Raw genomic sequence first — 15,514 nt, 5'->3', positions numbered from 1 at the left:
AAACAGCAAGAGGAGAGTATCAAAACTTCCAACAGGAAAATATTATAATTTCAAAGGACTTCCCTAGTTGTGTGGCTTCTGAACCCCTGTTGCATGAATAATCTATGCCCCACACCTCAGCATGTAATTCCACCTTTTAACTTTGTTGGCATTTCACGTGTGGCTACTTTTTCTGCTCCGTGAGATGCAAAGCAACCCCAGGGTGAGACCCTCCCCTTTCCCCCACCTGGGCCAAGTGTTATGCTGAGCACATATTAAACACGCAATAGAATCTTCTTCAAAACAGAATGTAAGGCAACAGATGCCCTCAGGGATGGGAGCAGTGGGTTTGTTTTCAACTGTTCAGCTGCTGTTGGGGCAGAAAGCCTTTGCTGATGAACAGGTAGGGACCATCAAAGGTGTCTGCTGGGAGCCTGGCAGGGCTCACCACTAAAGGTGAGCACACATTGAGGCCAAGGAGGCAAGGTCTCCACTTCCCACCAGGCTGTTCCCACTTTAATAGCAGAGGAAATGGCTAAGCCTGGGCTTCCTCACTGTTCCCTGACCCTGCTCATTTTGCTGTCCTGTTATTGGCCAACATCCGGGTGGCTGTTGTGGTCCCGCATGTCACAGGGGGCAGAATAAGATGGCACAGGGGAACATGACACCCGAGGCTCCCTGGGTGCTTGGATGCGACCAGAGAAACCAGTGTGTTCCTAGTCCCTGCGGCTTGGCTGTCGCTTTTCTTGGGTGGAACCCGAGTGACGGCAGGGCAGCTCACCGCCATAGCCACACCATGTCTTTTTCCAGAAGCAGCATGGTAGCTGGCATTTCCCCCTCTTATCCAAGCCCAGCCAGACTGCAAAAAGGGCTGGTGAAGTCTTGCAGAAATCTGTCTTAAATGCCAGCTGATGAGGCCAGGGGAAAGGGCCTCTCTCCAGGGCCCACCAGCTAGAGAGGAACATTAGTGCAGATGGGATTCTTCCACTCCCAGAGCGGCACGGAGGCCATGCGAAAGCTGCCCATTTAGGATGGAAACAGGGCTGGTTTACGGTTATATCCAAGAAAAATACATGCCCTGATAGATGTAGGTGTCTAATCTGCCCATCGGCTAGAGCTTAGAAAAATATTTACCTTTTAACATCTGTGCGGCATTTTCGCTGTGCAAACACACATCTGTTTGATGGAATGTATACAGAGTTCAGATGGGTTCTAAGTGAGTTTTCTTAGTAACTGTATAGCTCTGTCTTGACACGGGCAGCCCTGGATTTGTGGTTGGGAGGTTTTTCTCAGATCAACTCATTGTTTGAAACAAATAGCTGTAAAGTTTATGGAAGGAAAAGCTTGAGGCAATCCCAGTAATTGGCTCTTTAATAACCTCTCACCTCTTAGTCACTCAGTGCAACGGTTTCTGGATTTTCAGCCTGGTTCTACAGCCAGTAGGTTTCAGGCTTGGGTGCAAGGGCCTGTGTGTGGGTGCATGTGGCTGTGTGTGACTGTGTGTGTGTGGGCTATGTGTGTCTGTGTGTGTCTTTGTGTGTCTGCATGTGTGCGTGTGTCTGTGTGTGTGTCTTTGTGTGTCTGCATGTGTGCGTGTGTCTGTGTGTCTGCATGTGTGCGTGTGTCTGTGTGTCAGTGTGTGTGTGGTGTGTGTGTGTGGTGTGTGTGACTGTGTGTGTGGGGGGGCTATGTGTCTGTGTGTGTGTCTTTGTGTGTCTGCATGTGTGCGTGTGTCTGTGTGTGTGTCTTTGTGTGTCTGCATGTGGCTATGTGTGACTGTGTGTGTGTGGCAGTGTGTGTGTGCTGTGTGTGTCTTTGTGTGTCTGTGTGTGCGTCCTTGTGTGTCTGTGTGTGTATGGCTCTGTGTGTATGTCTGTGTGTGTGCTTGTGTTTGTGTGTGTGTGGCAGTATGTGTGTGACTGTGTGTGTGTGCTGTGTGTGTATGTATGGCTGTGTGTGGCTGTGTGTGGCTGTGTGTCTTTGTGTGGTTGTGTGTGTGCTGTATGTGTGTGGCAGTGTGTGTGTGACTGTGTGTGTATGTGTCTGTGTCTGTGTGTATGTATGGCTATGTGTGTGCTGTGTGTGTCTGTGTGTGTGTCTATGGTTGTGTGTGTGTATGGCTGTGTGTGTCTCTTTGTGTGTGTATGTCTGTGTGTGTGTATGGTTGTGTGTGTGTATCTCTGTGTGTGTCTCTGTGTGTGTCTATGTCAGTGTGTGTGTGTATGGCTGTGTGTGTCTATGGCTGTGTGTGTGTGTATGGTTGTGTGTGTGTATCTCTGTGTGTGTCTCTCTGTGTGTGTATGTCTGTGTGTGTGTATGTCTGCGTGTGTGTGTATCTCTTTGTGTGTCTCTGTGTGTGTTTATGTCTGTGTGTGTGTCTATGGCTCTGTGTGTGTGTGGATGGTTGTGTGTGTGTATCTCTGTGTGCGTCTCTGTGTGTTTATGTCTGTGTGTGTCTATGGCTGTGTGTGTCTATGGCTGTGTGTGTGTGTGTATGGTTGTGTGTGTGTATGGTTGTGTGTGTGTAAGCTCTCATAGCGCAGCCCTTTGCAGCAATCATGAAGTTTGAAAGTGGTTCTTTATTTCTTGTCCTTTAGGCTTTTTCCTCACAGCCCAGAAACACACATTTGAATGAAGTTGTCCTGTCTTTTCTGTCTGCTTCCTAGTGGGGCCAGATAGACCAGCTGGCCCATTTTCCCCCACCTCTAAGGGCATCCAAGTGGAGCTGATGGTGGTGTGGGCCAAGAGGTTGAGAGTTGTATATACGTTCCCACACCTTTCCGATGCAGAGAAAAGTTGCTACACCGTCCCCAGGGCATGTAGCTGAGTAGGACAGGCTGCTGCCCAAGGCTGCTAAGTGCATCAAACTACTAATTGACTTGGATTTTATTCTAGGCCAATGCCTTAACCATCAGGCCTCATGAATCCCTCTGAGCCACTGTCTTTGAGAAAACCCTTTTAAAGCTCCATCTTGCTCAAGGCAGCGAAGGAAAAGCCCTTTTAGCCCATTTTTTTTTTCATTTTCGTAACCGTCTTTAATGCAATGAATCCCTTAATGGACATCTCTACCACGGGCAGGAGCATCTCCTGATGGTGAAAGATGCTCTTTCACACCAACGACGGCATTCCACTTAGAGTCAAGTCTGGCCAACATTTACTTATCCTTGCTATGTGCCAAGCAGAGGGTAAGCCTGCAAGGGAAAGAGGAAACCCGGGAAACATGCTAAACTGAGCAGGGGCGTCAACCACAAATTTTCTAGCAAGAATCTTCGTGTTGAAAGATTGATTGACAGTTGCCCAAACGTCTTGCTAATATTTATGCTATTCATGCTATGAATCCTCATCTTGCTATTTTTCAGCAGAGAGACTATGCTCATGAAAATTGCATGAGGCTCTTACTTACGAAATTTGGGAGTGGGTGGGGCTACTGCAACCTGTGCTTGGGGTAATGTCTAGATGGTGTGAGACAATTCAGGGGCTGGCATTCATCCTACAGTTCAAACCAGGAATAGGCACATTGATAGGAACCTCTCCCTACTGTTCTTCCCTTCCCTGCTTCCTGTCGCTTTCCACTGGCCCCGGAAAGCTCAGAACGGGAGACTCTTAAAGAATGGTCCCTTGTGATGTGAGGGGCTGGGAGGGTGCAGAAAGACAAGAGAGAACGATGCCAAATTAGGCTCCATTCTGTTTCCAGGCTGTGTCCTATTAAAATAGTTACCTCTTCTGATGCTTGCTGGTCCCGTAAGGCAATCACATTCCTAATGAGTTTGTTAAAGAAGCCATTCAGTTCATCTCGGTTCTTATTGGGCAGAATCCGGGCCAATGGGACCATTATGGACGGAAATGATACTTGAAAGAGAAAAACAAGAGTGGCGTTGACGGGGGAGCAATAATGAGCCGGGGCTATTAGACTCCTGGTACTAAGAAGCAAGTGCCAGTCTTGAACTGGTGTCCTTGGGAGCCCATCTTCCCAGCAGACTCAGCGTTGCTCATAGCAGGGCTCGAGCTGCCCTGTGTCCCATTCCCCACGCATGATAAAGTCAGTCCTCATGTGTGCCTGTCCTTGCAAACCCAATTTCAAACTTAGCAATGGCTATCTCCAATCTCAGATGGGGTGGGGGACAGAATAGGGGACCGACAGTGTGTCAAGATTTAACAAGAGGATAGAGTACATCAACTTTATTAACTTTCTGGCTATTCGTATTTGCCTTTCTCTGGAATCAGTGTCCCCGCAGCAGTTACTGGAATTGTCCTTGAGACATGCTGCTGCAGCTGTTGGCAGGGACATGGTTCCATCCGCGGTGGACACTCCCCTGTCTTGCAACATTGCAGCCTGGGTCCTGAGGACAGGGTTCCCTGGATCAAGACGGGATTCCGAGTGAGGAGATAAGAAAACAAAACAGAAAGCTGTAGGAAATGAGAGACTTGGGCTTCTAGTCTTGGCTTCGCCTTCCTATGCACCAGTTTTCTGGTCCTGGTGCTACAGAGACCAGGATTACCTGTGTTGGTGGCAAGTCACCAGGAAGACAGGGTCTTTGCAAGTCAACTCTCAGAGACTCCTGAGGAACCTTTCCTAGCGTGTGCCGGGGGGACTCTACCCTGCAAGCTTTTCCATGAATTAGAGTCTGGTCTCACCACCCTGGGTAGGGGATGCACTCACAGATTAAAGCCAGGAGGGGCCTGGGGATACTGAAGGCAAAGAAACGCCGGCAGTGTTGTACGAACGGGTCTTCTGGAGCATTCTGGGAGTCCACCTGGGTGCCGAAAGCCACACTGGCCACCACGTTTGTGGTGTAACAGCAGTAACACCTGGGGGGGGGGGGAAGAGAGAGAGAAAGAGAGGATGGCATTTGAAAGATACCTCATTGACCTTCCCAGAGTGCACCCGTCATGGTCTGCACGGCTGGTCTAAGCATCACAGAGGGACTTCCAGCAGAGCTGAGCTGGGCAGTGGGAGGGAGGCTTCCTGCAGCAGCAGAGGATGAGGGGAAGCCTTACCAAGGAGCAACGGGAGAGAAGGTGAGGGTATCACTGACTCAAGCCTTAGGCCTGAGTTGAAGACCAAGGTGCATACCTTCCAGGGGAGGGGGCCTTCCTGCGCGGAGGGAAATAGGAGCCCCTAAACCTAGGGGCTTTCACCCCATGCATGCAGAGCTCTTCTTAGAATTAATTGACACTTGTCAAACGGGCATTGATGAATGACCCCAATTAGCCTATTACTCCCTGCCCGATCCCTTCTAATGATTTGGAAGACTTTTGTTTTGGTTTCTTTCCCTCCCTCCCCCTTCCCCTCCCTTGTTTAGACATCTGTAACCCTGGCTAGTCTTTGCCTTCTCTGCGCTGGGACTAAGGCGTATTCCAATACGCCTGGTGACTTTGCAGCTTTTGAAAGTGCGGGAAACAAAGCGAACAAAAGCAAGGGTTCTTCTCACTCGAGTGGGGTAGCAGAAAACTCTGGGCAGGCTTTCAGGATCTACTTATATTATTACCGAAAACACACATTGCCTTTTCCAAACAAACAAAAGAAACTGTGTCTTCCAGTGGCCATAGAAAATTTAACCTCAGGAAAGGAGGCCTTTCCCTCCCAAAGGCCGTTTTAGACTAGCATTATTCTTTCATAAAATGTTATGTATTTATTGTGTACGTTTGTGCATGGTGTGTGTGTGTGTGTGTGCGTGCATGGCGGGGCATGGTGCCACAGTGCACATCATATGTGAAGGCCAGAGGACAACTTTGTGGAGTCGGTTTTTCCCTTCCACCTCCCACCCTGTCGTCTTTGTCATCGGCACATCGAAACTGCACGTATTTGTGTGGGGTCAGGTGGCCTCTTCCTCTGTGTGGTTTTTGAGGATCAAACTTGGATCACTAAGCTTTCCCAGCTTCCCTTGACCTCTGGGCCACCTCACCAGTCCTTAGAAGAGGGAAACAGATCCCATTATAAACGATTGTGAACCTCCATGAGTTGCTGGGAACCGAACTCAGGACCTCTGGAACAGCTAGCTGCCAATGCTCTCAATTGCTGAACCATCTCTCTAGCTCCCTTTCCCTTTTCTTTCAGGCATTGCCATCTTAAGGTCTTTTGAAGGAGGCTAATAGCTGGGTTATTAATATTCCTCTATAATTATAACGTCTGTGTTTGTCATGGATACAGACACACTTAGATTCTCTTCTGCACGAGTTCGGCAGTCACCGGCTTGTCAGTGGAGAATGAATGTCGTGATTTGATGACTCTAAAATTTTGACTGCTCTTAATGAAAACATCCCTACAATCGATCACAGATTCCCCTACTGAGGCAATAACTACGCATTTCCACCAGCCCCTCATACTTAATGATCCCAGGATTGAACAGCGATTTGCTTTGCTAGCCGAGAAGGCCACCTTATCTTTCTCCACCTTCTGCGCAATCTGAGAGAGAGTGGAGGAGAAGCTCCGTCAACAGTTGGGCACCACGGAAATGCTGGCGTCGACTACGCTGTGATTTTATTAGCAGTGATAATTCTGAGTCAGCTGGGGCTGATCTGCAGCCATTCTGGTCCCAGGCTGCTGCCAGCCATGGTTTAACATAAAGCATCTAAAGGCTGCTAGGAGAAAAGTCAGTCACTTGAATTGCCAGCTGTATATACTTAACACCGCCCTCCTGCCCGCCACAGAGCAGTGGCTGCCATGCATAAATGATCCACTACTTATTTATTTATTAATCCATTTAGCTCAACTGAGAATTGAAACCAGGACCTTGCATGTGCTAGGTGAACACTATTCTATTCAACTATACATTGAACCATCCCCCACTTTTATTTTTTTATTTATTTATAATTCTTAGAGATTTAGTTATTTGTTTTATGTGCATATGTGTTTGCTTGAGTGTATGTATGTATACCACCGCATGCCTGCATTGCTCATGGAGGCCAGAAGGCATTGGATGCCCGGAACAGAAGTTACAGACAGATGTGAGCCACTTGACGTGAAAGAGAGGAATTGGACCCAGGTCTTCTGGAAGAGCAACAAGTGCTTTTAACTGCAGAGCCATCTCTCCATTTCCTTAGCTTTTTATTTTGAGATAGGGTTTCACTAAGTCATCCAGATAGGCCTTGAACTTGTGATCTTCCTGTCTTCGTTTCCTGGGCAGGTCAGATCATATGCCTTACTTACTTTATTATAATTTTAATTTTTTTTCGAGGCAGGGTCGCAGGTATCCCAGGCGGGCCTTGAATTCCCCATGTAGCCAGTATCCAGAATACGGAGCTATAGGTGTGTAGTAACACGTCAGGTTTCTTGGGGTGTTGGGAGTTAATCCCAGGGCTTTGAACATCCCAAGCAAACATTCTACCAACTGAACTATAGCCTCAACCTCATGACTCACTTTTTTCAGTCCAGGTCTCACTGTGCAGCCATTGCCTGAAACTCACTATGTAGACCAGGCTACCTTCAAACTGACAGAGATCTACTTGTTCCTGACTCCCAAGTGCTGGGATGAAAAGCGTCTGCCACCACAGCTGGCCTCACAATCTTTCTTGATGTGAGAGATCAGGAACTTTCCCCAAAGTCCCTGCCTTTTCTGCCCTGGCATGTCTTGCCCATCATGTCCACGGAGGCAGAGGATAGGTCTGTTCAGGGACTAAGCACTGCCTGTTTGGATTTTCCTCAGCAGGTGGCATCCCTGGCTCCAGTTGCTTCGTGCCATGGTTTAAGAGGGTTTTTTTTTCATTAACCAGCCCATCTGTGCCGTTGGGAATGCCTGGCAATTCCGCGATGCCCAGAAACAGGAAACAGGAAGAAGGGGTCACCAGCGTTTGTGCACCCCAAATTATAGACATTTGCCCGAGGCCGTCCCGCCCCCAAAGGGCGGGCTCTCTCTACACTCCCAAGATAACTGTCCAGCAATTATGTACATCACAAGAGCCAGCCACTCAGGGCTGCGACTCCTCGGGTCCTTACCTCTGGATGTCGAATGTGTCTCTGGATGCCGCATAGCGTTCTAGGTGAGTCAGGAGACGTTCACAGGCTTGGCTGATGAGAGGTGTCATCTGACAACAGATAGCAGAGGTGTAATTAGGGCATCATACTTCAATCAGCTGCAGATGATGGACAAGGTTACACGCAGTACTTTCTAGAAAAACAGACTGTACTTCAAAGGTACTTTTCGTGAGGCTAAGATTAAGGAAGTACCCACAATATCTGTAAATACAGTGTCTATAAATACCTATTTAAAGCTTAAGCTAGCTTTCTGTGGCAGAAACACAAAAGAAGAAAGGCTCAAAAGTAAATCTGGTGAAATGATTATGAAAGTGATCACTAAGTGTTTAGACAAAACTTCAAATCAGCACTCGGCTTCCTGACATGTGGTTAGTATTAGCGAGCAAGCAGACCACACTCCGTACGTCCTGGCCCTGAACTGCCCCAACTCTGTGCATGCTTGCTCCAGTGAAGCTTTCAGATCTCCCACCAGAACACAGAATAGTATCATCCAGAGGAGCTCAGGGTCAGCCGTTCCAACTTCTTAATTAACCCAGAAGTTATCTGGATGATATTTCTGAGAGAAGGTTTCTCATTTGTGTTTCAGCTGCTTGAACCTTCCTTCCAAGACAGGGTAACTCAACCTGCACAAGGCAATTGTTGGCTTCTTAATATTAAAATACTTGATTGGGGACAATTTCTATCACCAAGAGAAAGGTCTAGAGAGCCGCGCTGTGCACACCTATGCAGTGCCGGCTGCCTCTAACACGGTTAGATTGCAGGTTTGGCTACCCATCACTTTGACTTCCAGCAGATCAGATGGGTAGAATTCCTTATGGTCTTTTACCCTCTGCTGTATATTTGAGAGGCCACGCTTGAACTGTCAAGGGGGATCATTTGAACTGAAGCACATTCTAGAATAGCATCATAGCTGAGGCAACATGCTATTATTGTAGGGTCTTCTGCACATTTATGGAAATCATACTTTGAAATGGTGCCTAATGTTTAGCTTTCATTATTATTCTTAAGAAACTTTAAAGCTGTGTTTCAATTTTAAAAAATTGGGGTTTATTTTATTTTATGTGCATGGGTGTTTTGCCTGTGTGTATGTGCACCACATGCCTGCCTGGTCCTGCAGAGGCCAGAAGAGGGCAGCAGATCCCCTGGAACTGGAGAACGGGAGGTTGTAAGCCACACAACATAGGCACAGGTAACTAAGGTTGGGCTCTCTATCGGAGCAATACGCTCTCTTAACTCTAGGCTGTCTCTCCAGCACCTGGCTGTCATTGTTTTGATGCTCGACTATGAAGTGCCTGAAGTCAGGGGAGGTTTCTGTCTGATTTATTTATTTATTTATTTATTTATTTATTTATTTATTTATTTATTTATATTTCTAGAACCTACAACAGAACCTGGCAATGCAGTTCTGTGTTGGATGGATGGATGGGCAGATAGATGATTTTCAATGATTATGTAGTATCTGCTTTTTGCTCTTTAAATCTTAAGATATTGGGGAAAACTCACAAAATGTTAATCTACTTGTCAGATATGTTACTGAATAGAGGAAAAATTCATCTCACTCTACTGCAGTTTGGACAGTAAGCATCCATTTAGGACAGAATGACCAAGAGGTGGTGAGCCCTTAGCCAGCTGGGCCTAGCGGAAGCTCTCTAGGCTACTGGAATGTGCCCCTCAGTGGACGATGGGCCCTGGCCTTTTCCTCAATCTCTCTCTCACTTGAGGTGAGTGGTTTTGCTCTGCCATGTGCTGCCATCATGGATCACCACAGAGCCAATACAAGGGATCTGACTAGTCACACACTGAAGCCTTAAAAACTGTGAGCCGTATTATAGTGACTTTTCTCTTGAGTTGATGGTTATGAGTGTTTGTTATAGTGATGGGAAGCAGACTTGTGTGTGTTACAACTACCTCTCTGGTTTCAAAAGTTTGCACACCTTTCTCTATTCTTACTGCTTCTCTTTAAAAAAAAAAGTTATACTGGGCAGTGGTGGTGTACACCTTTAATCCCAGCCCTCAGGAGACAGAGGCAGGTGGATCTCTGTGAGTTTGAGGCCAACCTGGTCTACAGAGCTAGTTCTAGGACAGGCTCCAAAGCTACACAGAAAAATCTTGTCTTGAAAAACCAAAAAAAAAAAAAAAAAAAGGTTATTCTGCAATAGCAACCCATAGGTAGATCACGGTCCTATTTCAGACACTATCTAGTAAATAGTAAATTAATCACATTCTGTGATCTTCCCATTGCAAGCCAGTAGCAAGGTCAGGTTTACATTGACCGTTGCAGAAGATACACACTACAAACAAATATCAAAGTTCAGGTCAATGAAAGTCACAAGGTCTTTTCCCTTGAATCATAACTGCATTAGCCCTTAGGGTCCATTCATTAGAAAGGCTTTGTGTCTCTTTTTAATTTTTCCCCCTGTATTTTAAAAAAGTTTTATCTGTTTGGGTGTTTTACCTGCATATATGTCTAGCAAGCATGGGTGTGCACTGCCTGAGGAGGCCAGAAGAGGGTGTCAGATCCCTGGGACTAGAATTATAGACAGTTATGAGCTGCCATGTGGGTGCTGAGAAGCAAACCCAGGTCCTCTGGAAGAGCAACTGGTCCACTACTCCATCTTTCTAGCCCCAGGCTTTGCTTTTCTATTGCCTTTATTTCCATAAAAAGTTGTCTTCAGCAGTTCTGAGAAGAACAACTCCCTAAAATGCCCTAAAACCCTGGGCATGGTGGGACAGTCTGAGCAGATATTGAGATGGTGGGGGACGGCGTGGCTGTGTTGGATTCCTCCTGTTGACATCACGGCTCCCTGCCAGCTGACCCCATATGCTCTGTGGGGACAGACTTATGATGTCAGGGCTTCCTTACCTGCACTGGGGTGGAAGCCCTGTAGTAGGGAGCTGGCCTGAGAAGCCCGAGGGTTCTCTGTAACTCAGAGTGGGACAATGGCCACTCCTTTGCTCCATCTAAACTTTGGCAATGGCCTTCCAACATTTCTTTTACTTCATGGCTGTAACGACTGGCTCAAGCGCAGACCTGTGAGCCTTACCTGGACGGTTGCTTCAGGTATCTGCATAAGTTTTCAAAATCTTTTGGCCAGGCTGGATAAACCCAAGTAAATACTCAGCCTGGTCCCACTTTCCCAATAATTGGCGGGAGGAGGCCTTGTCAGCGATTGGCTGAAGCGGGAGTGCCATTGACCCAGCTGTCTGTCCTTCCGTCCGTCCGTCCATCCAGGAAAGAAATGCACAGAGTGAGTCTGACTTGGTTTTGGTGACTCTGTGTCAACTCTTCATGACTGAGGCATTCTTTTCTAAATTCTCACAAACCTTCCTCTGAATAATCCACCGTACAGGAATGCGTGTAGATGGGTTCCTTAAAAATGTCTCCCAAGAAATCTCTCTCTCTCTCTCTCTCTCTCTCTCTCTCTCTCTCTCTTTTGGTTTTTCAAGACAGGGTTTCTCTGTGAAGCTTTTTTAAAAAAATTGATTTATTGAGCTATACCTTTTTCTCTGCTCCCCTCCCTGTCTCTCCCCCTCTGTGTAGCTTTGGAGCCTGCCCTGGAGCTTGCTCTGTAGACAAGGTTGGCCTCGAACTCACAGAGATCCACCTGCCTCTGCCTCCTGAGTGCTGGGATGAAAGGCATGAGCCACCACCACCCGGCGAAATCTGACTTTCTTAATATTTGGAGAACTCATTGCCACCTAAACTGCATCTCTCTTGCTAGCTTCTCTGGCTACCATTCCCAAGTTATCTTAAGGCATTTGTTCATTTACTCCGTACGCATGTGTGGGTGTGACACGCCACAGTGACCTGTGTTCATTTACTCCGTACGCATGTGTGGGTGTGACACGCCACAGTGACCTGTGTTCATTTACTCCGTACGCATGTGTGGGCGTGACACGCCACAGTGACCTGTGTTCATTTACTCCGTACGCATGTGTGGGTGTGACCTGCCACAGTGACCTGTGTTCATTTACTCAGTACGCATGTGTGGGTGTGACACGCCACAGTGACCTGTAGCACTCAGAGGACAACTTGCAGGCTGGCTTTCTCCTTCTGCCTTGTGGCTCCCAGAGAGGAAACCAGTCAGCTTGGCAGCAAGCACCTTTACCTGCTAAGCCACTTGTAGCCCCTTCAATTATCCTAGTAAGCTTAGTTTTTCAAGTGAATCTTATTTTAATAAAATATTAAAAATAGAAGCTTTTTTTAAAAAATGTATTTCAGAGGAGCATTAAGAAAAAAAAAACAAACAAACAAAACCACCATCCACAAAAACCTGTCAGAATGAAAGTCTCCCTAGACATCAAGCTTAAATATCCTTATGCCAGTAAGAGAGATACAGGATACAATTTGACTTATACAAACGACTCAGAGGCTAGAAGCACGCCCTGCGTGTTAGGGGAGCTCTCTTACATGCAATCGAAGTACAGACCTGGGTAATTCAGAGGAGCCACGACCATCACTTCTCCCAAGGAGCCACGGTCAGCTGCCTACCACGGCTTCTCCCAAGGAGCCACGGACAGCTGCCTACCATTGCTTTTCCCACATGCATTTAACTAAAATGCTTTGTTGCTGGCTGATGTGGTTGCAGTTTTCTACTCTGCCATGCCTGCTATCAGTCACAACTGAATGGATAATGACGTTTTTATCTGGATTAATGTGGTATGAGATGGGGCATGCCATATGAAAGTGTTTTAAGAAATAACGCAGAGAACATATGACAAGCGAGTGGAGCATGGGCTGTGTGTTGGCCGGCAGCCATCATTTCCGTTTCTCTTCTTGTGCTATGTACCGCTGCTATTGAATGCCTTCTCTCACACGGGCTGCATACAAGCCAAGGCCCGGTGGCTTGGGCTTGTGCAAAGAGCCCTGAGGCTCCTTCTCTGAGTTTCCAGACAAGCAGGTGAATGTGGCAGATGCATGGCCACGAGACCAGAAGGAACCCCATGATCTTCCACCCACATCTTAAGGCTTTGGCTTTGTTGTCTTTCATCTGTGTAGGACAATGAGTGATTTTTATTTTTGTTTTACCCAACATTTTCAAGATGCACATATGTTGTGCTTTTAATCGCATAAAATACTGATACCACTTGGTTTTTAAAAATGAATTTCTTCTGGGGGTTGCTGTGGACTGTTTGTGTCCTCCTGAAACCCATATGTTGTTGATCTAATTCCTAGTGTAGCTGGATTGGAGACACAGCCTCTCAGAAAACTATTAGCATTAAATGATCCAGGGGTGATGGTGTGTGCCTGTAGTTACAGCATCCAGAAGGCTGAGGTAGAAGAATTAGGACATTAGGACATCTAGACTAGCCTGCGCCACAATAGTGAATTTGAGGCCAGCCTGAGCCACACAGCGAGACACTGTCTCCAAAAGGGGATCTTGTGAGCACATAGCAAGATGTGTGGCTCCCTGAAAACCACAAAAGAGAAGCCACCCAAAGTCACTACTGCCAGGACCCTGTTCTCCAGTTGCAGCCTGAGAGAAAACACTTATCTATTGTTTAAGCCATCCAGTCTATAGTACTTTGGTATTACAGTCTAAGTTGGCTAAGGCCAGGGTGACAGCCCAGCAGTCAAGCCTGGGCTGTCCCTAGAGGATAGAGTCAGAATATGGGACTGGGTGGTTGTTTAGGGACAAGGCACATTTGCTGAGAGTGAAGTGCCATCCTCAGTTTGGGAAGAAAATTCCCCAAAGAAGGAAGTTCTTGCTCAGCTTGGACTTTATTATATAAATTCAGCACCCAGTGTTTGTCAAAGGATTGGACCACCTGTCTCTGAAGAATAGTGTAGACACAAGGCAAGTGGTGAACTCTATTCTTTAGGAGCAGACAGAGAAGGCATCCTTTAGGGAAATAGCCAGGAAAGGGCAAGGCATCCCCTGCTCAGAGGAACATTCTCCAACATCTCTCCAAAACCCCACTCTTGGCACTCTTCTTGAGGGGGAAGAATTTGACTTGGGTAATTCACACTGGCTCCAAGCAGAGAAAACACTCAAAGTCATGGCCAATGACTACGACTCCATTCCCTGGAACTTCGTAGTTTCTTGCCAAAGGCCTAAACTTGGTGAGTTTATGTCTTCACCTGAGGGATGGGGATAATGGTGCCTCCCTTGATGTGTTATAACTATGATTAGAAACAAAATATGTAAAGGACCTCGCACAGTCAAGAGCTCCAAACATGGCTCCTGTCCTATGGAGGATCCATCTCCAGGCTGGTTTGAACACTGGGAATACTTCCCTCTGAACCTCTGCGCAGCCCTTCCTCATGGACAGCTCCCCACTGGGCTCACATGTTTGGTCTTATTATGTAAATGCTACTTCTGACCCTTGATCTTGCTTTGTTTTTTGGTTTTTTGAGACAGAGTTTTATTGTCCTGGGACTCACTCAGTAGATCAGGCTGGCCTTAAATTCACAGAGATCTGCCTGCCTCTGCGTCCCGAGTTGCTGGGATTAAAGATGGGTGTGCTATCACGACGGCAGGCTTTCATGATTTAACACTTGGTCCCCAGATGGAGGTGCTGTTCTGGGAAGCTTTGGACCCTTTAGGAAGTAGGATCCTGATGGAGGAGGTAGGTCATTGAGGTGGGACTCTGATTACTAACTGCAGATGCAATGTAACCAGCTGTCTCTTGCTTCTGCCTCTGTCTGTTCCATGCCATAATAGACTGTTTCCCTTAAACTGTGAGCCAGGATAAATCCTTCCTTTCTTAAGTTGCTGTTGTCTGATGTTTTGTTACAGTAATGCAAAACATAACTAATACACTATAAAATACAGGTTAAGAATTTACTGGGGACCATGGGAAAAAAGCAGCCATTTTCTAGATTTGGGTCTGTAGAAGGTCATATCATTAAGCCCATCTACTTGAAGTGACATATCGTATCTGTAAAGAAATTTATTGACATCTCTTTGACACTTTGACTTTAGAATTTCACACGATGGAACCTGGTTATTTTGTATTCAAGAGTTTCATGAACATGGCAATAAGAATGTCAGAACATCTGATTCCCGTTACTTTTCACCAGGTCCCATATTTCCTTTGCCCCTCAATATGTCTACTCTTAGGTTACAATTCCACTCTCTACAGAGTTGCTACTATGAACACAAGGAAGAAAGGATGAAAGAAGAAAAGAAAGACCTCAGCACTTAAAAGCCTTTGGAATCTAGAAGTTTGGGGGATGGCATCTCCCTGAGGGTTGGGGGAGGAAGTATTTCCTGTTCAGGGAGTAGTAAAGAAAGTGTCTCGAGTTACATGACATTGCTAACGCTCCACATGTTGATGGTATATCGCTCGGTTAGTCATTTACCCAAGTGTGGAGAAGGACTAAGAAAGACATAGTAGAGGCTTGTGGCTGATCTCACACCCAGACCCTGGGAACCTGCCCACACCTGGACCCTGCGAACCTGTCCACATCTGGACCCTGGGAGCAACCTGCCCACACCTGGACCCTGCGAACCTGTCCACACCTGAATGCTAGAAACCTGCCCACACCTGGACCCTGGGAACCTGCCCACACCTGGACCCTGCGAACCTGTCCACACCTGAATGCTAGAAACCTGC

At 46.8% G+C, this 15,514-nt stretch overlaps 1 protein-coding gene across 1 annotated transcript in view; it reads right to left on the bottom strand.

Moving 5' to 3' along the window:
* Positions 1-15,514, bottom strand: part of Tbxas1 (thromboxane A synthase 1) — a 172,757-nt gene that overhangs the window by 53,824 nt on the left and 103,419 nt on the right. Inside the window, exons 6-8 of the mRNA XM_005365850.3 lie at positions 7,916-8,004; positions 4,640-4,788; positions 3,698-3,828 (exon numbers count right to left, since the gene is read on the bottom strand). Of these exons, the coding sequence (XP_005365907.1) occupies positions 3,698-3,828; positions 4,640-4,788; positions 7,916-8,004 (369 nt within the window). The remainder of the gene's footprint in view (positions 1-3,697; positions 3,829-4,639; positions 4,789-7,915; positions 8,005-15,514) is intronic.

This window comes from Microtus ochrogaster, unplaced genomic scaffold (genome assembly GCF_000317375.1).
Source record: "Microtus ochrogaster isolate Prairie Vole_2 unplaced genomic scaffold, MicOch1.0 UNK4, whole genome shotgun sequence".
In the NCBI taxonomy this organism is placed as follows: Eukaryota; Metazoa; Chordata; class Mammalia; order Rodentia; family Cricetidae; genus Microtus; species Microtus ochrogaster.
The sequence above is the reverse complement of the archived record's forward strand: the minus strand, read 5'-3'. Positions and strand labels throughout refer to the sequence as shown.